Source organism: Rhinolophus hipposideros, assembly GCF_964194185.1.
Source record: "Rhinolophus hipposideros genome assembly, chromosome: 10".
In the NCBI taxonomy this organism is placed as follows: Eukaryota; Metazoa; Chordata; class Mammalia; order Chiroptera; family Rhinolophidae; genus Rhinolophus; species Rhinolophus hipposideros.
In genome coordinates, this window is record NC_138056.1 from 70451653 (window position 1) to 70476686 (window position 25034).

The window sequence follows — 25034 nt, forward strand, 5'->3', positions numbered from 1 at the left end:
AGCATGAGGGAAATTTTGGCAGATGGGAAGGTTCTATATGTTGTTTGGTATGGTGGTTATGGGTGAATAATTTGTCAAAACCCAATAAGCTAAACACTTAAAATAGATGTATTTTATTATAGATAAGTACACCTCAATAAAGTTGATTTTAAAACTAAAACACACACAAAAAATTTACAAAGCATGTTAAGGCTAGTACAGTTGATACCAGTAACTTAGAAGCAAAACTTAAAGCTGATCATAATGTTTCATTGTTCGGTGGTGAGAAAAATTATGGGGGGGGGGGAGGCGGCGGAATATATAGTAGAGTGAAATCAGAAGTTGCTGAACTTCTTTTGAGGTACTTTAGGAGATGAAGCCATTACTGACCTATGCAAACAAATCTTAGAGTGGGCATGACACTTAAATCCAGAAGGACCTTCTAACACAGATTTTTATATCTCATTACTACAGTCTCAGAGAAAGTCCCCTAGGTCTGGTTTCCTTATCATTATCAATTAAAATAACTAGGTTTCAAAAACAGTCATTGGAGGAGCTATGCTTTGTTTTGTTCTCCTAATTAGGTTGAAGTGACCATCACTTATAAAAAAGATTACGGTACTTACTGAAGGATATGATAAGCTGGGGGCAAATGCTGGTAATATGAAACTCTTGTGAATCATTTTCAAAACTTGTTTTACAGTAATATACCAATCAGTAAACATTAACTATGCAAACTAAAAATAGTTCTATCTTATAATTGATTTCCTTGGTTTCTTATTTTCTGGGCTAGAAGAATGTATTTTTGGTTAATATCAGAATATTTACATTTTCTAAAATTTGTGAAAAATCTTAAGGGACACTACTTTTCTTTTTCTGAGTTCATTTACTATTTGACTACATTTACAATTTAAAATCTTGAGTTTGTTTCTATTTATGTGATACAGATTAATGCATTCTATATATATATGTGAGAAATTAGAAATATTTTGTAACATTTACTATACTTTGAAGACTGATAAATTCCATGAAATTTTAGTGAAACAGTGATGAGAATGCCTATGGAATTTATAGAAATTATTACTCTGTTAAATCTCCAAGAAATAGCCATTAAAAATCAATAATTCTCAATCCTAAATCCACATTAGAATTACCAGGAAAATTTTAAAATAATAATAATACCAATATATGGACCGATCCAAGTATTAAATCAGCAGGACTTAGGCATAGATATTTTTACAGAGCTCCTCATGAAATCCTAATATGCAGCCAGAGTTGAGAACTCTGCTATACAGACCACGACATTAACTACTAAATAAAAAGATGTAGCCCTTCCAACAGGAAATTCACATTAGCATCATAGAGCTTTTAGGAGATTCATTCAAGTACAGTGAAGGTTTCAGGAAAAAAATACCATTTATAAATAGGTATTTTTCAGAATTTCACATGCTATTATGAAACTTTCAAGAACCTTTATACTCTGAATGGAATAGCAATAGCAAAATTATTTTCTATGCTATGACTGTGATTAGAATAATTCAGTAGTTACTTTAGGCATAGAAATTAAGACAAACACACTTTACTATAAGTCTTTGTTAGTTCCCTCATTTTCACTCTGAAAACTGCTCCAGGAATATAGATTATTTATATATCTACACTATTTATAGACATTTTACTGTATTTTATATGCAAAGGAGAATTGGGCTTAGTAATAATGGTGTATTGAATCATTAATTTTGGCATTTAAAAATGTCTAAACTAAACAATGTGGTTTTTTTTCTTTCAGAAATTTTGTGATGAAGTTAATCAGATAACAAATTCTGAAACCCTCTCAAGTATAGACAGTCTTGAGGCTGGAGAACATGAAGAAATATATTTAACAGTTATTAATAAGGAGCCTTCCACATCAATCCAGCAGAATTCTATTTTCCTCAAATCAGCAAATCTACAGTCAACTAATCTAAGCTGCTTTGATGAAGATAAGCTGTCATTCTCTAAAACTCAACATATAAATAACTGGCTAATAAATATAGATGATCCAGATACTCAAACTGTCACACCTTTTTCAGATATTTTAAGTAAACCTAATGCTCTACCTTCATGTGAATGTTTTAATCCTAAAGGAGCAAATCCATCTGCTCCAAGTAGAACTGTGGAAAGAACCACAAAGACTGCTAACAATTCAGGAGCCCTCATATATAGTGCACCCATATTTGTACACAATGAAAAAAGTGAAAAGACCTCTGATCCTGGCACTATGTGGACAGCTGACTCCTCTTCTGGGGCATTCCAAAGAAAGGGACCATTAGTTACTGAGAGCCCAGCATTTAACTTCAGCAGAGCATGGAACATTTCAGATTCTATAACCCAGGAAATGGCTACAATTTCAGACCAAGAGAAATATTCTGAATTAACTCAAGAAAATAGAACTACTTCAATTCCTATTTCATTTGTACCTGTGGCAACACCTTTAGTTTTGCCATCTAGTACACAATCAGCTAGACCTTTACCAAAGAACAGTATACATATAAGAGAAATTGACCCAGAACAGTGTTCTGATAAGTTAGGGGAATTGGAAAATGTTAAAGATGAAAAGATAACATATTTTAATTGTAATAAGGAAGAGTTGGCTTTATTTTCAGACAATTTTCAAGCTGCCAATATATGTCATAACTCTGATTCAAAAGATAAAACACAGAAAATAACTAAAACATCAACACCATTCTCTAATGTAATTTCTAATTGTGATTTAGTTGGTCAGCAAAAAAAAATGAAACACAGCATTCATGAGAGAAGAGGTGTGAGGTTTCTTAAAAGTATTTTGAAGAAAGAATCTAAATATGAGCATGATTATTTTAAGGCACTAGTTATAAGTCAAGGCTTTAAGTTAGGAAATCAAAAGGCAGAAGCTATCAGAGATAGTATTGAATTAACAAAAGAAAAAGGAAAAAGTGCAGCAATTCCAAAGAACATTAAAAAACTGAGGTGGTTTGATGAAACTGGAGATATAGGGGAAAATGCTGAAGATAATCATTCCCTGAACAATAGAATAGGAATATCTCAACAGTGGTCTCAACCACTCCACATTCAACCTAGAAGTGCTGCTGCCAGCAACATAATTAGTGTTCCTGCTAGTGCTGTAAATTCTGCTGATAGAAAAAAGCCTAAGGATGATTCTATCTCTGAAAATGTTGCTGCTTTAGGAGGATCTGAAACAGTCCATGTGTCTTTGAACTGTTTTAAACCTTTAGATTATAATATTGCTCATCAAGCCTGGCCAGCCTCAGAAAAAGAAGAATGTAAATCTCCTGTACACAGTGGTGATTCTAAAACTCGGAAAGCTAATCCACAAAGCGGTGGAGCAAAAGCAATTAGAGCAGTATCTGCTAAAGTCCAATCAGGTTTTCAATATCAAAACAGAAAAAGCACTGTTATTCGACCACAGTCTGCAAGCAAAGCCAACACATTTTTACAAACTCAGGGTAAATTAAACATACCTCATCCTCCTGCTAAATGTCCATCGAATAGTAGGAGTGATAAAGATATAAAAGTGTCTCAGTGTCAATCAGTAATGCCTGAAAATTCTCAAAACGTTATTACAAATAACTATTTTAATTCAAAACATGTGCTTCCAACAGAACACAAGTTGAATCACTGGAATCAAGAAAGTAGTCTTCCATTCTCTCATGTTTGTTCTGACGTAGTCACTGTGATGCCATCTCTACCATATCGTTCTTCTGAGTGCCAAAGTTTAGCAAAAATAAATCATTCAAAAGGCACTCAAATGGTTGCCCAGCAAGATGGGACATTGTATTGCACCCAAAGATATCCTGTTTTTGAAGAAAGTCATCACTCTGTGACTTTTCAACCTACTGAAGAAGAATCTGGTCTCTCGTGGAAAAGACAGCATAATGTTTTGGGTCAAAATGAAAAGGCTGCTGGTAAGAATAAATTTATATATTTTTAAGATAAAATGTACTACTTTTAAAATTCATGTGAAATTTTTCTTATTAAGGTATAGCAGTATATCCCTTATAGTTGTTAATGTTAAATAATAATATAGCTTTATAGAAACAACTTATCCCCCTTAATATTGTACCCTTGTCTATCTAGTAGCTGAAGTTTTCAAGAGAATAACCCAATCTTTGGTCAACCAAAATTTGAAACTTTTGCTAGCTTCCATTTTTTTCCATGACTTGTCTTGTTAGTTTAAGAGAGAGGACAAAGAATAGGATCTTATTCTTATTCCATACCATTCTGTCAATGTTATAGTCAAAATGTCTATCAAAATAATCACAGTAAAAAATATTGTTTAAATTATTCTAAACAGGTGAATTAGATGTTGTTATAATACTTTTCTTTAAAATGTTTGCTAGATCGAATTGTTACAAGCTAATAGTTGTGCCAAGCCTATTTAGAAATCCCCTTTTCAAAAGAGTGGCAGCTCTACTGTTATCAGTTATAGATATCAGTTTTCACATAGAGGAAAAATGATAGCGTTCCTTTAAACATTTTTGAAAATTAATTCTCTATAGAATGTCATTGCCCTTAGCTTATTGATGCCACGTGAAGCTACTTTCCTCTGAGAGAATGGACTAGAAGCCCATTCATTAATTTTCCTACCCATAGGAATTGAGAAATAGTTAAGATTTGGGAGGGAAATCAGAAAAGCAATGCTTTCCTTTCCCCAAAGGTATGAATAAATATTAAAAATATATAAAGAGGGGGGCCGGCCCGGTGGCTCAGGTGGTTGGAGCTCCATGCTCCTGACTCTGAAGGCTGCTGGTTCGATTCCCACGTAGGCCAGTGGGCTCTCAACCACAAGGTTGCCGGTTCAACTCCTCAAGTCCTGCAAGGGATAGTGGGCTGCGCTCCCTGCAACTAGCGGCGGCAGCAACTGGACCTGGAGCTGAGCTGCATCCTCCACAACTAAGATTGAAAGGACAACTTGAAGCTGAACAGCACCCACCACAACTAAGATTGAAAGGACAACAACTTGACTTGGAAAAAAAAGTCCTGGAAGTACACACTGTTCCCCAATAAAGTCCTAAAAAAAAAAGAAAAAGAAGAAACTGATACTTTTTTTAAAAAAAGTAACAAAAAACCATATATATATAAAGAGGGAGTTAGTTTAAAATGGAATATTCAAAATCTCCTTCAATTAGACCATGAGATTTTTAAGGATAAGGGACTTTTTTGGTAATTCATCACTGTATCCCCAGGTTGTAACTGCCCAGCACTTTATAGACATCCAAACTTTTCTTGAATTGAATGGATACAAGCCATATTAGCATATGGGAAGCTAAATGCAAAGACAATCTAAAAATCTTCAGCCCTTATCTACAAAAACCTAGATTTAAAAAATATTATTTCTCTCACTGAAGGTGAGAAGAAGGTTTTATTCTTTTTATCCAGCCATTTCACAATGTAACTTTAGTTTTCACACTACTTCCAAAAAATGAAAGCATCATACAAATTTGATATTCTAAAGCAAATAATAATAAATTATGATGCTTACCTTTTTTGAGTGCTTAGTCTGTGCCAGTTACAGTGTTATGTGCTTTATACTTATTGTCTCATTTAAACCTCACAACAGCCCTGAGAATAAATATTTTTTTAAAGCTGCATTTTGCACATAAGGAAATAGAATTGCCCAAGGTCAAGAGCTAATAAATAGCAAAATTTGCATTTTTATCCAAATATCTATGACTCCATGTCCCATGCTTTTTCTACTAAAACTATATAATATAATTATTGAGCAATTATTGTATATCAGAGTCTGAGCTGATCAGGAAAAATATTAGGAAATACAGTTTCCCAATGGCTTGAACATAAAATGGTAACATTAAAATTATGTTCTCATTGTCTGATACAAGAATATAATATATACGTTCACCAGGAGAAACCAATATTTTCCTAACATTTACTCAAAGGAGGTAGTTGTTAGGGGACTTTGTAAAAGGGACACTGGAAAATGTATTGAATTTTCAGCCATGTTTTTAAAGAGAGAAACATTCAAACGATTATATATGTCTATACTTATTAACATAGTGATTATACTTAATAAATCTTATACTAACAATACTAAATACTTTGTTCAGTCATCCAAACCTTTTTTCAAAACTATTTAGATACTAAACATTTCAGTTATACCTTTTGCTAATACTGGATTATAGTTCAATGAGAATCTATTCATTTTTTCCCCCTACTTTCCTATTTACCAAGTCATTTTTATTCTCACACTCACTGTACCCAGGGTTGAAAATTGTGGAGGGCATCTTGCTCTCCATTAACATTTTCAGAACTCTCTAGCAAAACTCTCCAGTAAAAACTATGTTCCCAAGAGGCCCAAGCTATTCAACTACCAACTATACAATTACCTTTCAAGTCATTTCTCCCCTCAGAGATGACTTTGACTTTGACATCTGGTTCACAGTCTTCCTTTCCATGCAAAATCTTTGCCAAAATACTGGTGATTCAGCATTCATATGAATGAACAATTCAATACCCTGATGTCTCTCAATTCTTTCTTTCTCGAATGATTTTCTGTACCATTCTGCCTCAGATACACATTCCCTTTGTCATACTGTGGACCTTGTCAACACCCATAACTCCTCTACTTTAAAAATCAGTAATTCAATTTACATCCTGCTCTCCGACTATAATATGGTATTTGCACAAGAATATTTAGACCAATGGGATAGGATAGAGTCTAGAAACAGACCCACATATTGTAGACCCACATGCTTGATTTTTGGCAAAGATGGTACTGCATAGCAGGGAAGAAAGACTTGTCTTTTTATTAAATAGTGCTGAGTCAATTGGATGACCATATGGAATTATAAATGACCTTTACCTCATGGCATACACAAAGATCAGTTCCAAGTGAACTGTAGTTATAAATATGGAGAGTAAAAAATAAATGCTTCTGGAGATAACATAAGGAATATGTTTATGATTTTAGGATGGGCAGAGATTTCTTACCTATACATAAAAAACACTAATCATGAAGGAGAAGATTAATAAATGGTATATTAAAATTAGAAACTTTTTTCACCCCAAAACACCATTAAGATATTAAAAAGACAAACCACAGAGTGAGAGAAGATATTTATAATGCATAATACTGACAAAGAGTTCATATCCAGAATATATGAAGAACTCTTACAATGAATAAGAAAAAGACTGTATTACAGAATTGTACACCTGAAATCTATGTACCGTGTTTCCCCAAAAATAAGACCTAGCTGGACAATCAGCTCTAATGCGTCTTTTGGAGCAAAAATTAACATAAGACCCGGTCTTATCGTAGATAAGACCGGGTCTTATAGTATAATAATACCAGATCTTATATTAATTTTTGCTCCAAAAGATGCATTAGAATTGACTGTCCAGCTCGGTCGTATTTTCAGGGAAACACGGTAACTTTACTAACAATTGTCACCCCGATAAACTTCAATTTAAAAAAAAAAAGAAAAAGAAAACCCAATTATATGAGTCGGGGTTCAACAAGAGAAGCAGAACCAGTAAGATATATTGAGTTATTGCAAGGGATTGGCTCATGTGAAAATGGGGGCTGTCTAGGCATGTCTGAAATTTTTAGGGCAGGACATGAGAAAGGGCAGGCCAGAACTCACAGGGATAGATTAAAATTGCTGTCCACAGGCAGAATTTTTTATTATCTCAAGGAAGCCTCAGTCCTGCTTTTGAACTGACTGAATCAGGTACACCAATTATCTAAGGTAATCTCCCTTACTTAAAGCAAATTGATTATGGACTTTAATAACATCTACAAAATACCTTTACAGCAACACCTTCATTAGTGTTTGATTGAGTAACTGCAGGCTTTAGACTAGATAACACATCAAAACACCATCATACCAATTTTCTTTTAAAGCCAAAATATTTGAATAAGCTTTTCATTAGGAGGCTAGCCAAATCAATAAATATATGAAAAGATCTCAGCTTCAGTCCTCAGGAAAATTCACATCAAAATAATTAGATACAGCTGCACACATTAGAATGGCTAAAGTTAAAAAGATGCAATATTAAGTGTTGGTAAAGATGTAACACCTGGAAACTCTCATATTTACTAAAGTTAAACATATGCATATCCTGTGGCCTAGCAAGTCCAGTCCAACAGATTCTGTGTGTGTGTCAGAAATTCATTCATATGTTAACCAAAAGACATGTACAAGAATTTTCATAGCAGCTTTATAGCCAGAACCTAGAGTTACCCCAAATGTCTTTCAACACTACAATATATAAATAATGTGAAATTCCTTCATTCATTCCATGAAATACCTTAATGAAAATGAATTAGCCACTGCTAAGAAATGGTAACATGGATGAATTGCATACCATGATGTAGAGTAAAAAAATCTATATTTCATTTCTATCAGGTTCAAGAACAGGTGAAACTATGGTGGGAGTTATATGGAAATGGTAATGAGGAAAGATTTTTCAGTGCTGGTAATGTTCTATTTTTTGATTTGGGTGGCTGTGCAATCTGGGTGTGTGTGTGTAATCGTATAATTATTTGTGCATATTTCTATAGGTGGTTATACTTCAGTTTTTTTAAAATCCAAATGATGAAATATTAAATACTAAATCTAAAATTAAAAAAAAATGCATTGCTTTCCTTTTCCAGGAAGTATTAAGAATACCTTCAAGGAATCAAAAATTTGATTACTAGAAAGGATCAAAGATACAATTGCGTTTAACTCCCATATTTTATGGACGAGGAAGTTGGCCCACATAATAGTAAAATTATATAGCCCAAGATGATACAGATAGTTTAAAGCAGAGCCTGATTCTGTATTGTAGCTCCAGTGTTCATACCTTAGTATAATCCTAGTTTTCATGAGATCAGAAATTTAATCAGACACTGAAGAAAATTATTCTAGGTTAAAATGATATGGCATTTACTATGTGCCAATCACTATTCTAAGCACTTTACAGATGAAAACAAGTTTAATTCTCCCAATAACTCTGTGAGGTAAATAACATTATTCCCATTTTATAAATGAGGAAAATGAGGCACACAGAAGATTAATAACCTGTGTAAATCACATAGCTAGTGTAACTGGCGTAGCAAGGATTAAAATGCAGGCATTCTGTCTCTAGCATCTGTGCCCTTAACTACTTAGCTATTATGCTTGTTTTTAACAAACACTCTCTGTGTGAGGGGAATGGAGGTGTTAACGTATATAATATACAAGAACAAGTTAAAGACTAATAAAAGAAGAACCCTGTACTCACTGCCAATTTTAGAAATAGAAAATCACTAGTATTGTTGAATCTCATATGCCCCTCCTCAATTGCATCCTCTTTCTGTCTTATAGAAATGACACCATATAGAATTATGTTAATGATTCAGTGCTTTTAAAAACTAATTTTACCACATGTAAGTATATCTCAAACAATATATTATTTAGTTTTGCTTAGTTTTGTAATTTATATATATGAAACCATTTCATCTATATTCTTTTTTTATGATTTGCATTCCATATTTTCTTTTTTATTTTTTTCAATTACAATTGACATTCAATATTAGTTTATATTAATTTCAGGCGTACAGCATAGTGTTTAGATAGTTGTATAATTTATTAAATGATACCCCCTATAAATCTAGTACCCACCTGGTACCATACAACATTGTTGACGATATTCACCATGCCCTACTTTACATTCCAGTGACTATTTTGTAACTACCAATTGGACTTCTTATTCCCTTCACTTTTTTCACCCAGTTGTCTATCTCCCCTCAATCTGGCAACCATCAGTTTGTTCTATGTTTCTAAGAGTCTGTTTCTGTTTTGTTTATTCATTTTTATTATTCTTTAGATTCCGCATATAAGTGAAATTATATGTCTTTCTCTGTCTGACTTATTTCACTTAGCATAGTAACCTCTAGGTCCATTCATTTCGTCACAAATGATTTCATTCTTTTTTATGACCAAGCAATATTCCATTGTGTGTATATATATATATATATATATATATATGTTTCACATCTTCTTTATCCAATAGTCTATCTATGGACACTTGAGTTGCTTCCATATCTTGACTACTGTAAATAGTACTACAATGAACATAGGGATAGATATATCTTTTTGAATTAGTGTTTTGAGGAATTTCCATACTGCTTTCCATAGTGGCTGCACCAATTTACAAACTCACCAGCAGTGCCTGAGGGTTCCCTTTTCTCCACATTCTTGCCAACACTCGTTTTTGTTGATTTATTGATGATAGCCATTCTAACAGGTATGAGGTGATATTGTGGTTTTAATTTGCATTTCTCTGATGATTAGTGATGTTAAGCATCTTTTCATATGTCTGTTAGCCATCTATATGTCCTCTTGGGAGAAACATCTATTCAGGTCCTCTGCCCATTTTTTAATTGGATGTTGTAATGATTTTAATTAATTCTTCCTATCCATGAGCATGGTATATGTTTCCATTTACTTGTATCTTCTTCATTTTCTTTCTTCATTGTGTTACAATTTTCCTAGTACAGGTCTTTTACCTCCTTGGTTAAATTTATTCCTAGGTACTTTTTTCAATGCAACTGTAAATGGGATTGTTTTCTTAATTTCTCTTTCTGATAGTTCATTATTGGTGTATAAAAATGCAACTGATTTTTTAATATTAATTTTGTATCTTGCTACTTTACTGAATTCATTTATCAGTTCTAGTAGTTTCTTGGTGGACTTTTTAGGGTATATTCTTCTATAATTTGCTTTTTTCAATCAATTTTATTTTTTAGATTCACTGATTAGTTTAGCTAGACTTCATTCATATTCATTATTATATTTGTATATTATATGATTATGTAAAAAACTTCTATCATTAAATATTTGGGTTGCTTTCAATTTCTTTTATGAATAATGCTTTTAGGAACAGTTTTTTACATCTACTGATACACATGTTGCTGGGTCGTAGAGTTTGTGTATTTTTAACTTCACTAGGTAATGCCAAATTATTTTCCAGCGCAATATATGAAAGTTCCCTTTCTACCTGCTCACCAAAATTCTGGTAGTCAGGCTTTTTAATGTTTTCAATCTTATGGGTGAGAAATTTGCATTGACCTCATTACTAAAGAATTGAACATTTTTCATGCTTTTGCACTATTCTCATTTCTTCTTCTGTGAAATGTCTGCTCTTGGTTTTCTTTTTTCCTTTATTGATAGGAGTTCTTTATGTATTCTAGGATTCTGTCCATTTATATGTGTTGCAAATTTTTTCTACCAATTTGCGATTTGTAGTTTCACTTCTCTTGATGAATATAAGTTTATTTTAATGGGGTCTTTTTCTTTGCAGCTGCTTGTATGTTTTTAGGTTTTTTATTTGTCTGTTTTTCTTGTTTTAATTTTGCAGTTCTGAGGAGAAAGATATTCATCTTGACAACTGTTCTTTAAAAAGAAAAATTCACACAAAATTAAACCAAAATTTAAAAAGAAAGGAGTTTGTCATAGCTGTTTAAAACAACGTAATTTCAGGCAATAATGATCAGATCTTTGGAAGTACTTCTGTACTCTACATTATTTTAGACTATATATTTTAAGGGCTATATAAACAAACTGTGGTGACCCAAGACTCTGGAAGGAAGGTTGGGTTTGAAAACCAGCTCATGCCTAAGAGATGTGATAGGTGTGTACAAATACATGAAGGTTTATTGTGTGAAAAAAGGAGAAAACAGAACTGAATGAGGGGATAAAAATTGCAAGGATGTTATCAGTCCAGCCTAAGAAGGGTCTGAGCTAATATCAACAACAATGGAGTAGTGGCTCCCATCACTAGCCATTAGAATGTCACTAGCAGTCCCATCACTAGCACAGGAGGAATGTCCACGTCTGAGTGGCTAAGATCTATAAATAAGAGGTTGAACTAGTTTATTTCTAAGATCTCTTCCAAAGCTGTAATTCTATGAATGTCTCCAGAATTTTCCCTTGTTCATAATTAAGAATATGACAAATTTAAAAATACATAATACTTTATTAAAGATTAGTAGTTACTTTGAGTTTGGGTAGTAAAACTATCATATCTAGAATTTTTGTATGAGATTAGAAATTTAGCCAGATATGCCAGTAAAAACTATATTTTTGTAAAAATACCAAGGTTCTCTCAGCTATTATATTAATTAGTAGATAGTATTTAAGTGCATGTATGTGAATGGAACAATACATAAACAGTTTTAAGCATATGCTGTATCTGTTTCTGGGATCAATAATCTACAGTCCATAAAACAGAACATCTACACCAAGAACAATAAAGCACAAAAACAAATCATTATGCTACAAATCAAGAAAGTACAAAAGTGTTGGTAGATCTTGCCCCCAGGCAATTTGTGAACAGGCTGAAGGAAGGGAAAAGTTCTTGATGAAGCAGTTATATGGCCAAGTTAATTTTCATTTATGGTATTTTTAAAGCTTTTCAAAAATGCAAAGATAGGGACCTTACAAGATTTAGGTGAAGACGATTCCAAGTATAGAAAACAATACAGAAACTTTATTGCTGCCCAAGTGATCTCACTATAAGCTATACTATTTAATATACCTAGCATTTAGCTTATTTAGCATTTAGCATACTTGTGTGGGTGGGAGTAAACATAACATAGTGCTTTTTAAACTACCGGTCAAGACTCATTAGTGAATTATGAAACCAAATTAACGAGTGGTAACCAGAATTTTTTTAATGAAATATAATTTTAGAATCAGAATGTTCTAGAATAGAAACTGCCAGAGGGCATTATATAGTAAGGGTAAATATGTTTCACAAACTATAATGTATGCATCCTTGGGTCACAATGCAAAATATATTGCTTTCTGAGAGACAGTCAAATGAGAATGAATGATATGAGCTAGAAGTTTAGATTTTAGAGACTTAAGTGCTTGGAGCTAAATCCCAGCTTTGCTCTTTATTGGCTTTGTGACCTTAGGCAAGTACCTTATCCACTCCTGGGCCTTCATCTTTAAAAATCATGATGCTAATAGTGCCTGTGACTTTAGAACAATGCCTGGGCAATTATAAATTCTCAATAAATATTAACTACAATTATGTTATTATTTGTTACTCTAAAAGGTCAGATGTTCAATAACTAGCCAACTTTCTTAAAAAGTTGAAAGCTTTGTGTCTTTGTTGTTATATAGATTTAGATTGATTATATATAGTTATGGTTTTATATGTATAGTTATATGTATATAACTATATATATAGCTATATATAGAAAGTACACATATATATTAGTTATAATAACATAAATTAGATTCAATATTCAAACTCATGGTCTCCAGTACATAATTTCAGGGCTAAAATATTTTCATTTTTTCACCTACCTGAACTTTTATCACAAAAGTGTACACACACACACACACACACACACACACACACCCTATGTACTTCCCAAGATGTTTGTATGCTTACACACATACTCATCTTCTATGCCCCAGACCAGTTGAATTTTCTACCTTTCAGCCCCAAGAAATTTCTTAACTTCTTCAGGATTGTTGTTTTGTGCCTTTGCACATAATGTTCTTTTTGACATACAGTCCTTTTACTTGGGAACCTACTCCTCCTGTAAGGGCAAGCTCAGGCATAACCTTCTCTGTGAAACCTTTCTTTAGTCTTTCATTCTAGCCTCTGTGCTTTCACTTAATTCTGTTTATAGCTCTACATACAATCTACATGTATTCATTTTACTGTAATAATCCATTAATATTCTTCTCAACTAATGGACTTCAAAGTTTTTATTGTACCACTATTAATAAAAATTTTGAGCACATATCATATACATATATTTGCCAGACACATGTATTACTGTACTAATATACATTAAGCATCTTAACCAAAATTGAAATTTTCAAAGAATGAAAAGTGAAGTACAGACTTTTAAAATAATTTTTAAATTTTGTATTTTATAAATAATACTTTTAATAATCATAAAAATAGTTTTGTTTATTGTGTATAAAATATTTTTCTCTCATATATTATTAATAATCTTCTGAATGCTTAGTTTCAAATGTCTTATATATTATGATGACTTCATTTCATGTACCATCATGAGCTAATATCTCCAGTCACAATATGCATTTAGGGTTAAATTTATTATTATAGCTTTTTGGATAATTTTTAAATTTGTGATCCTAACTTTGCTACAAGCATAATTATTCTTCATTGTCATCATGTGGCAGAGTTTGTAGTCAGAGTAAGAGGTGCATCATCTCTTTTTTCTTATTCACCTGTGCTTGCATTATTAGTATTATCTTTAATGTATTATTTTGCAAGAATGTTTTAATTAGTTATACAAAAAGCATAGAAAAATAATATAATAAATATTCATGTACCCACCACTCACCTTAAATAATGAAACATTACACATACAATGGAAGCCCTACAAAAGTCTTTCTTAGCCTCTTTCTCATTTTGTGAGGACTCATTCAGATGCTATGAGTATTTAGATACAAACATAACTTCCATAAACCCACTTACTAGAGCACACAAAATTTAGTACATTGAAGTGAAAACGCACTAATGAATTACACTGCCAACCTCACACACTTAGAATCTCTACTCTTCCTCCAAGATAACTTTGTTCACTGTGTGCAACATATGACCATTTACCTTGCAAACTGACAAGGGTGCCAGTGTCAACTATATATGTATTTTCCATCCAGTAACGGAAATCCAGGTATGCCGAGGGCCGACTTAAATTATATGGGATTTTCAACTGCGTGGGTGGTCATCACCATTAACCCCCCAAGGGTTATCCAAGGGTCAACTGTTATAGTAAAGTATAATTTCTAATTTTTAGATGATAAATATACAGTGGAATTCTAATTTGTTCTTCCTGCACAGCAGTGATTTATTTGCATGTCCTCCGGGTGGTGCACCACACTTGAAAGGTCACTGCTCTAAACTATAAAACCCTGAAGAGCAGAGATTTTGTTTAATTCATATTGTAGCTGTGCCATGCATAGTACATATAAGAGAAGCTCAATAAAAGTTTGCTGACTGAATGAAACTTAGAGTTTTCTGTGATGTTTGAAGGTAGTTTGGAAGTTTGTGGTGGATATATACTACCTACTCAACTTGTGTAAATTTTGACATTGTGCTGGCATTTGTTTAAGATTCTACTGTTATGAGAAGAAAACGAATTGTTGAAAATAAGCAGAGAAATCTTTTAGAGCAGAAAAAACAAAACCCTGGATCTGTAGGACAGAAGTACAGTAAGAATGTGAATGTAAGTACATTATTAGTAAAAATCTCTATTCATTGATGGAAAATTTCTTGGAAAGCAGAATGTTCTTATAGAAGTGTGCTCCTGCTGTAAGCTGTGCACCACAACATAAATATAAGTATAGCCGAAGCCTTGTGAAGCAGTCTGGGGATCGCTATGCTAGGAACTTATTGTACTATAATTATTTGGTATATAGTCAACTCTGGAAAAAGAAAACTGAGGTTATTCACAACAAAGTTATTTAAACATACATTTAAAAAGAAAAGTAAGTTAGAGGCATAGATAGAGGAAATATGCTAATCATAAAGACAAATAAAATTCATGTGTTTAAATATCCTATTTGGGTCTGAGCTTCCTGGGAGACATAGCAAAAGGAAAATATTATGTTGTATAGTTTTCAGGGAATATTGACAATGATTTTGTTTGAGGTAAACTATATTAAAAGACATTTCCCATTGAGGATCTTCGATAGGGAACCTTGAAGTTCATAATAGATATATCCCTATTACCAGTCAACAACAAATGAATAGGGAGTTTCTTATACTTGTTTGAAAAGAGGCCTTTAATAAAAGTCAAAAGCATGATACTATTAATTTAAAACTTAGTGGAGGTACTTCTGTGAGAGTTAAGTATATGTGACCTAAAGATGACATTTTCTAGAGGTCTAACTTAATCCAAGGATTGAATTTAAAATATTAAAAATTCTAGATGGATGAGTGAATAGCAATTCTCTTGGAGTTTCAACTATAAATGTCACTTCTTCTGATTTTTTAATAGAACTGAAATAGTGCCTTATGAAGAATTTATATTTCAAGTTACAGGTTGAGAGTCCTATTATTTATATATTGTAGGAACTATGGATTTTTATATAGATAAGATTGCTAATATTGAGAACAATCAACCATGATATATGTTATCAGCAAAACAAAAGTCACTTAGTTATTTATGTAAATTAAGATGTCCATTACCATTATATTCTTACTGCTTAATACCAAATACAGTACTTAGATGCAAACATAACTTCCTTTTTACAAATGTTATAATGACTAATAAGTCCTTTTTTTAACATCCATGGTGTTTACATCAAACATCTCAAAATCTATAAACTGAACAAATTTTATATTTATTTTTACGAATATATTTATATTTAAAAGTAATATGCATTACTTTTTTGTATAACTTTTTTGCATAACTATTTGAAAAATGAACAAACTAAATTTTAAATGCCTATATTATTGCCCTCTCTAAATTCATCTTTATTTTTCTGGCTCTTATTCTGTTCTTCTCTCTTGCTCCTTTGCATTCTATCTTACTGTCTTTAGAATCCATTTTTTGTCCTTCTTTTTAGAAGCCTCACTTCCACATACACATCTTCCACTCACACACCCATTTACACATATTCCAAAGTCTTGTTATCTTTAGAATATGTCAGTATACCTATATCAAAATTAAGTTTTGAAGTTTAATTTTTCATCCCTATTGTTTTGCTTTGATTTAGGATTTGGGGCTTTGTTGTCTTTTCACTCAAGATCCTAAACAAGAGTTCAGTTACTATAGCACTGTCCCCCATCACCTTGTATTAGAAAATGTACTTTATCATACCAGATTTTTTGCAGCCCACTACTTCTATGTGGAGAGAATCTGAAAGAGGTCAATAAAAGATAGAAAAAGCGTAATTACCACTTAGTGCCAGGGTCTCTGTCTAAGGTGTCTCAAGTCTATAGTGGCGATGAGACAAGGCTACAAGAGCTATTGAAGGAGGGCTGTTGTAGAACCTGCGTCAGTTACTCTTTAGATCAGACGGAACAAATATGAGCGATAGTCATAGACAGGCAATTTTATCTGAGAGAAACAGTCATTTTTAAGTGGAATAGAATGGGAGTAAAGAAGCAAAGTAGACTATATCCAGGGAGAAGAGTTGGTATCCCTCAGAGAGTGTTGAATGGGTGTGCTAATTGCCAGTGCTCTAAGATTTCCCATTTCCCAGTTGTATGCAGCACTGAGACAGCTATTTCTGATTTAAGTTTTGTCATCTAAGAAACTTACTTATCCTTGGTATTAACCATAATCAGAGGCTTTTGGCTAGTAGTTGTGATTCACCCTTACAATAAATCAACTAGATTATAAACCTTAAGGTAATTTTTTAACTTTCTTTTAATTAGCACTTTTGATTGCCACCCAACTTCCAATTATCCAAGACAACACTGCAATCTGAAAATTTTCCAAAATTGACAAAAAATATTTGTAAAAATATTTAGGTACCATAGAAAGACTTATTTCAATAATTCCTGTTTTCTACTCAAAAATAAAGAAAAGAAAATATACAAGTTACATGAACAGTGGTAGCTGAAAATATATACAGCAAATAAAAGTATTTTATAAGTCAATGTGTATTCATGAATTTTAAATATGAAATGTTTTGATTTAATATTCTATCTTTATAGAATTTTGGACAAAGTGTCCCACTAAGTTCAAGTGAGCCAAAACAAACTACAAGCGGTACTTCTAATATTGAAAAAGGTATGTTTTAGTTTAAACATTTTTATCTGAGCTTTGTTCCCAGTGATTGTTTTTTCTTATATGTATTTTCCCAAATACTTACATATTATGTGACTGTTAAACCACCATCTGGGACCTGAATTCTCCTCGCTCTGCACATTTAGGTTGTTGCCAGTTGTTGTTTTTTTTTAATTTTTATTCTAAATAGTAATGTACTGAACATCAAGCTTTCTACATCAAGCTTTTTCCTGACTTTTCAATTATTTCCATAAGGTAGATTCCCTGAATTAAAATCACAGTAAATGGAATGTAATTAGCACCTAATAAATATTTGTTGAATGAAGCTCTGTATTAAATGAATTCAGTATCAAAGAATATAAGCATTGTTACAGTATGTCACACATATTCCTAAAGTACTTTCCTGGGTGTATTATCATTATAAATTCTTCTGGCATGTGTGCTAACTTGAGGTAGAATCACTTATGTTATTTGCTTATGTCACAGGCAAAGAAATGGGGTTTGGTTGGTTTTGATTTGTACATCTTTCATTAATAATATTTTACTAACAATATGCTTAATTGTTTTTGTATGTATACTTATTTTTGGTGAATTGTTTCATCATATTTTATGCTGTAGATGTTGAAGTTTTGGTATTTTCTTATTTCTGTAAATTCTTTAACTATCAAGGATTCTAATCCTTATATTAGTTGCAAATATGTTTACTACTTTATTATTTGCATCTCATTCCACATATGTTGTTATTTTTACATATAGAAGTCTTATTTTTTTATTTTGTCATTCAATAAATTATTATTGAGAGCCAAGTTCCTACCTGTAACTAAATATTGGATATATAACAATGAACAAAATATACAAAAGTCTTGCCCTTCAGAAATTTAAATTCTATTAGGGAAGACTAGCCTTAAATGAATCAGTTTTTAGTCTTTTCTTAGTGATTTCTCCATTACTTTTAAACTCAAAGGACCTTCCCAATACAGAAACTTAGAGATATTTCTTTTTCCTCTAGAGTGCTTTTATAGTTTGATTCATTAAATTTAATTCTTTAATTTGTTTGAAATTTGTTAAAATGGATAGTGTGAAATGAAACTCCAAATTGATTCTTTCATGAACAACAAACATATTTATTGAGTCATCTTTCCTTTCTCTCAACTCTTTGATCACATTTTAAGTTCTTATGTCTAATTTGATCTATTTCTAGGCTGTCAGTTCTGTTTAGCTGATCATCTAATTTTTTCATCTTAAGTTTCTTCTCTCTTATTCTTTTATTTATTACTCATCTTAATTGCTATTATAAAGACAATCTATTTTATCTTCTTTTTGTACTACCAATGAATAATTTAAAACAACACACACAAAAAATAATCAAAATAGAATTTGTTTTTACTTTCATTCAGGTAACACTCTGAGGAATTGTTATTACCTCATTGCCATCATTTTGAATATTCTTTTAATTAGGGATGGGAAAATCCTAAATATAAAGGATCCTGATAAATATAATGCAAAGTAACAAAATACTCACTTGGTCTCTGTTAGTGAAATGAATACATACAGACATGTCAGTTAAGTATGTACAAGGGCTGATCCCAAAGACAAAAAAGGGTCAAAAAGAATAGTTACTATAAACTTTCTGTAGTTTCAGACAGTACTTCTGAGTTTTTGATGGCTGAAAACCTAGTGAAAGCTTCAGTGCCTGAGGATGAAATTCTAACTGTCATGAGTAGCAAGCAGCTACAGAAATCAAATCTGGCTTTAAATAAGGTCCAGCAATTCAACATCTGTGCACTATCAGCTGAAGAACAGAAAATCCTACAGTCCCTTAATCGTCTCAATGAAAGGTTATACTGTAAGTATGGAAGAACACCTTTTGTAAGAAGTACTGTATTTTGTATTTAGACTATTTTAATTAAATTTAACTTAAAAATTGAAAATAAAAATGTATTCAGATTATCACCTCTTAGATCAAGTACATAACAGTTAAAAATACATTTGAATATGCCAAACTATTTCAAGTATGCCATACTTATGTCATTTATGATGATGCCAGTGTGTCTGGGAGGCTTAAGGGTATTTTAGGAATGTATGAATACACTTCCATTTCATACATGGAGGTATGGTCAGGACAGATACCTATCCTAGGCCAGGTATCTGTCCTGACCATCCATCAAAAACCACCATAAATTCCAGAGTAAGTACTTTAAAAATATTAAAATAGCAATGAGCTGGTAAGAATATAAAAAGTTCTTAAGACCAGAAACTTAATATAGATAAGGACCTAGAAAGATATTGAGAGTGCTGCAGCTCGCTTTTGCCTTGAGAACATTTAACCCACAGAGTGAAATTCAGCTCTGCTTTTCATGGCCTCCCAGAGAAAAAGGTAAGAGGAGACAAAACCCAGGGCCTACTCTACATGAGTAGTCTAATAGAAGATTATCCCATGTTAAGCTAGGTCTCCCAAAGAGCTACATCCTATGGAAACGTATGCACACTGAGAGATAGAGAAATGAAGAAAAGCTTGCATATCTTGGACTTCAGTATTGAACGGACGAGGGGGGAAGACATGCAAGCTTTTTTCACCTTTCTCTGTCTCTGTGTGCATATATGTCTGTGTGGGATGTAGTTCTTTCTCTAAAAGATTTTGTTAATAGCAGACTCCTTCTAAAGGAAATTCTAAAGCATCCACTTCAGCAGACTGAAAATAATCTCAGATTGACAGTTGGAGAGGGTAAATTTGAATAAACATTGTATAAAACAAATGTAACAAAGTAGTATGTGTTTCAAAGAGAAAAAAGTTAGAATTTAAATACCTATCAAAATAATACATAAGTTGGCAGAACATAAATGGTCTTAAAGTGTATTAATATTCTTGTATTATTAAGGAATTGGGTAAAGATACAGATTAACTTTAGATGTTGACAGCTAAAGTATGCCTGTGGTAATTACTAGGGTTACAACTAATGGAATAGAAATAGAGTATGTGTTATACAAACTGGTAGAGAAGGAAAGTGGCATACAAAAAATATATAATAAATCCAAAGTAAGGTAAGGAGAGAAGAAAAATAAACATAAAATATATAGGATAAATAGAAATCCTACACTATAGGATGGTACATACAAGTGTATTTACAATAAATGTAAGTAGATTAAATGCTACATTTAAAGACAGGGCTGTTAGTTGAAACTTTATAACCCAATTATATTCTATTTATAAACAATATACTTAAAATATAAGGATATGAAAAAGCTGAAAGTAAAAAAATGGAAAATATATACCAAGCAAATTCTAACCAAAGGAAAACTGGTTTAGATGTATTATTATCAGACAAAATTGACTATGTGAAAAGCATTACTGGACACAAAAAAGATCACTTCGTGATGGTCAAAGTTTTAATTCTCGAGAAATATATAAAATATTTTCATTTTGTATGCACTTAAGAACATAGCCTCAAAAATGTATAGAATATTTTTTAGCCATGGTGAGAGATTTTTTTTACATTGTCAGTAATTGATAGAACCCAAAAAAATCAAATAGATTCATAAGAATTAAACATGATTAACAAACTTAATCAAAGGGGCATGTTCTTTGCAAGCACCCATAGAATATTTTTTAAAAAGGACCATATATTATGTCATGAAACAAGCCTTGACACATTTCAAAGAATTGGAGTCATACACACCCTCTAACCACAATGCACTTTAAACATGAATAACAAAATGATAACCATTAAGAAACACACTTCTAAATAAGCCATAGTTCTAAAAAAATACCATAATGGAAATTACAAAATATTTGATGAACAATACTAAAAATATTTTATGTATGTGTGTATTTATCATGGCCTCTCAACCTTGGCACTACTGACATTTTGGGCAAGATCATTTTTTGTTGTGGAAGGCTATCCTGTGCATTGTAAGTTGTTTACAGCATCTCTGGCCTCTACCCACTGAATGACAGTAGTCTCCTGACACTGCCAAATGTCCACTGGGTGGCAAAAATCATCTGTGGTTGAGAACCAGTGAAAAAAAAGTAATGCATACACATACATTCTATATAATGCATGTATATAAATATATGTGTATGTATGGTGTGTGTGTGTATTCCACTTCTGCTTACAATGTAGAAAGCTGGAACGCGTCGATCCCACCCTAAGACTAAGAAAAAGCAGATAAAAAAAGTAGAGCTTTTCCTGACTGCATTAGAGAGCTGAAGTCATAGCACAACCAAGTAGCCTGACACTCAAGGAAAGACAGGTCCTAGGAGAGTCAGGACATGTCTATTGGCTCACCTGTGGCAGAGTATAGGAGAAAGAAATGCCAGGTTTCAGACAAACTGATATTAGGAATTCTGCTTAGATTTTTAACAAATTGCTAAAGGATAAGTGTGAAAATATAAAACCGCTGGGAGCCACAAAGACAAGAAGAGTTCACACCCACTCACAGATTCTTTTCTATGAACCTACATGGTGGGTTCATGAGAAAAATAAGGGCAGTGCAGAAAACTAGAAAAATCCTTCCACAGTGGTGCAGACTGGAGGAGGAAAGCAGCCATTGCTGTAGGAAAGGCATGAAGCTCCATGCAGAACCTTCTGTCCTACAGAATAAAAGCCGTAAGGTACTGGAATAGATGCAACAAACTTTGTTGATTGTCTCCAGGCACAAGTAAAAACTCACAGGGATAGGGGTAAGGTAAAAGAAAAAAGAGCCTCTTTCTGTGGGGGAAGGAGAAGAAACAGGCACAGGCACAGATCATTAAAGCTATCCTGCTACTGGAGGAGGGGCACAAAACTCTCTTGTACAAAACCTGCCCAAGATACGAGGCAAAGTTGACGGCCATTGGAAGAAGGAGCAGAATGACTAAAAAGGTACAGGGAACATGCCTAAGATTGAGCCTGGACCAGGACAACAGAAATACTCCCCTGCTCCCTGTACCACAAGGTCAGCAAGTGCCAAGCAAGTAACAAGAGAAAGAAATCTGCTGGAAGAGAGGCAAGAGCATAGAGAGCCTCCTTCTGTTGTGCAACCACAGAAAGGCCAAAAGCTGAGAGCAGAACAGGAACATTGAAGAAGAAACACCTCCATGACCCTTGGAGACATGCAAAATAACACTGGAAGAATTTGAAGAATGATGTACTGAAGGTAACCATAGCAACAACAAAACCCAAACCCAGCTCAATTCCAGACTACATTGATTAAATACACACACACGCGCGCGCACACACACATCAATTGCCTAGCGAAAGAGGCATGCTCATTTCCAGGCACAAATACCTAACTATCCACTAAACTATCCACCTAACTATTCTAAACATGAAGTCCAACATTAAATCAAAAATTATGAGACACACCAAACAAGCAAGAGAAAAACCTTACTTTCAAGGGACAAAGCAATCAACAGATTGAGACACAGAGATGACCCAGATGTTGAAACTATCAGGTAATTTTAAATAATTATGACTACTGTGTTAAAGGTTATAGTAGAAAAGGTGGACAACATGGGACAGACAACATGCATAAACACATGAAGAATTTCAGCAGAGAGATGAAAACTATAAGAAAGAGTCAATAGAAAAATGAGAAATGAAACATTGTAATGAAATGAAAAATGTTTTCTGTGGGCTCATCAGTAGACTCAACACAGCTGAGACAAGAATCAATGAATTTGAAGATAGTAATAGAAAACTTCCAAACTTAAACACCAAGAGAGAAAACAAAAAGGTAGGGGATTAAAAAACCAGAACAGATGATTTAAGAGCTGTGGAACCATATAAACCAGTCTAATAAACATGAAATTGGAATTCCCAATGTGAAAAATTACAGCTTCTTTATTTTTTATTTTCTTGCTAGGAAGAGGAGCTAATGATCTCGTAGGAAGTTGAGTTTAGGAACAGCCCTTCTCACATGGGGTGAAAACCTGTTCTTGGATCCCAGATGGCAGACTGACAGAAAAGCTATAAAGAAATTCTGGAGTCATTTTGAGACAAGCTATTTGTCACTCCATATTGGAATAATTGGATACCAAATAGAAAGAAATTAAATTGAACTCTTACCATATACCATACATAAAAATAAATTCCAATGTGATTAAAGATTAAATATAAAAGAAAATATATAACACTTTTAGGAGATAATATAAGAAAATATTTTTTAGCCTCAGAGTAAGAAAGGATTTCTTAAGCAGAGCAAAAGGAACATAATCCATAGGGAAAATTAATGAATTTGACTATATTAAAATTACAAATTTCTCTTCATATCATTAAAAGAATGAAAAGAGGCCACAAATGAGAGAAATTATTTATAATACATATAGTGAAGGACTCATTCAAAATATGTAAAGAACTCCCATAAATCAATAACAAAAGACAACTCAAAAAAGTAGGGGGAGGAGAATAATATTGAATGCAACTATAATGAAATATATGTATAATTTTTTTAAATGGGGGAAAGGAGCTTGAACAGGAATTTCACAACAAATGAAATGCAAATAACAGTAAACATAGACATTCAATTTCATTAGAAATAGGGAAATGCAAATTAAAACAGTGAGATATATTCTCATCAGAGAGACATGTTTCAAAGCCTGGCAATGTTAAGTGTTGGTAAAGACCTCAGCGAGTGGAGCTCTCATATAATGTTGGTGGGAGTGTGAACTGGGGCAACCTCTTTAGGAAATGTTTTGCCACCACCTAATAAATTAAACATGAACATACCCTACAACCCAGCAATTTCACTTCTAGATGCATGTCCAAGAGAAAACCCTGCACATGTACATAAGGAGACATGTATATGTATAAGTACATAGAGATCATCGTTTAAAAACTAAACTTTGAAAATATCTAAATGTGCTGGAATATTATTCATCCAGAAAAATGAACAAACTACAACTACACACATCATCATAGATGAATCTAAATAATATATAATTTTGAGAAAAATAAGGAAAATCACAGGAGAATAAAGACTACAATTTCATTTACATGAAGTTCAGAAACAGGCAAAACTGAACAATATTTTTGGGGGGATGTACATACATGTGTTAAAACTATAAAGAAATAAAGTCAGTATAGTGGGTTACCTCTGTGAGCAAGGGTAGGGAGTGAAATCCATAGGGCATTGTGGAGGTGGGAGCTCCAGGAAGCTTCTAGAAAAGTGATAATGTTCAAATTTCATAATCTAGATGGTTTACACAGACATTAGCTTTATTATTATTAATTAAAATATGTGTATGTGCTTTATATACTCTGTTAATTCTAAAATTTAAATTTAAAAATAGCATGTTAATAAAAGACAAGGTCCTACAACC

General features: G+C 32.7%; 1 protein-coding gene across 6 annotated transcripts in view; it reads left to right on the forward strand.

Annotated features, from left to right (window-relative positions):
• The window catches only part of CEP126 (centrosomal protein 126), a 56435-nt gene that overhangs the window by 25347 nt on the left and 6054 nt on the right, over positions 1–25034 (forward strand). For 4 of the 6 annotated variants that reach the window (XM_081063880.1, XM_081063879.1, XM_081063881.1 and 1 more), the window contains 4 exons: positions 1766–3920; positions 15108–15220; positions 17662–17737; positions 19371–19580. In XM_081063880.1, coding sequence (XP_080920006.1) covers positions 1766–3920; positions 15108–15220; positions 17662–17737; positions 19371–19580 — 2554 coding nt within the window. Of the gene's footprint in view, positions 1–1765; positions 3921–8381; positions 8527–15107; positions 15221–17661; positions 17738–19370; positions 19581–25034 lie in introns of those variants that run through there. The other 2 variants (XR_013994248.1, XM_081063882.1) reach the window with 2 other exon arrangements.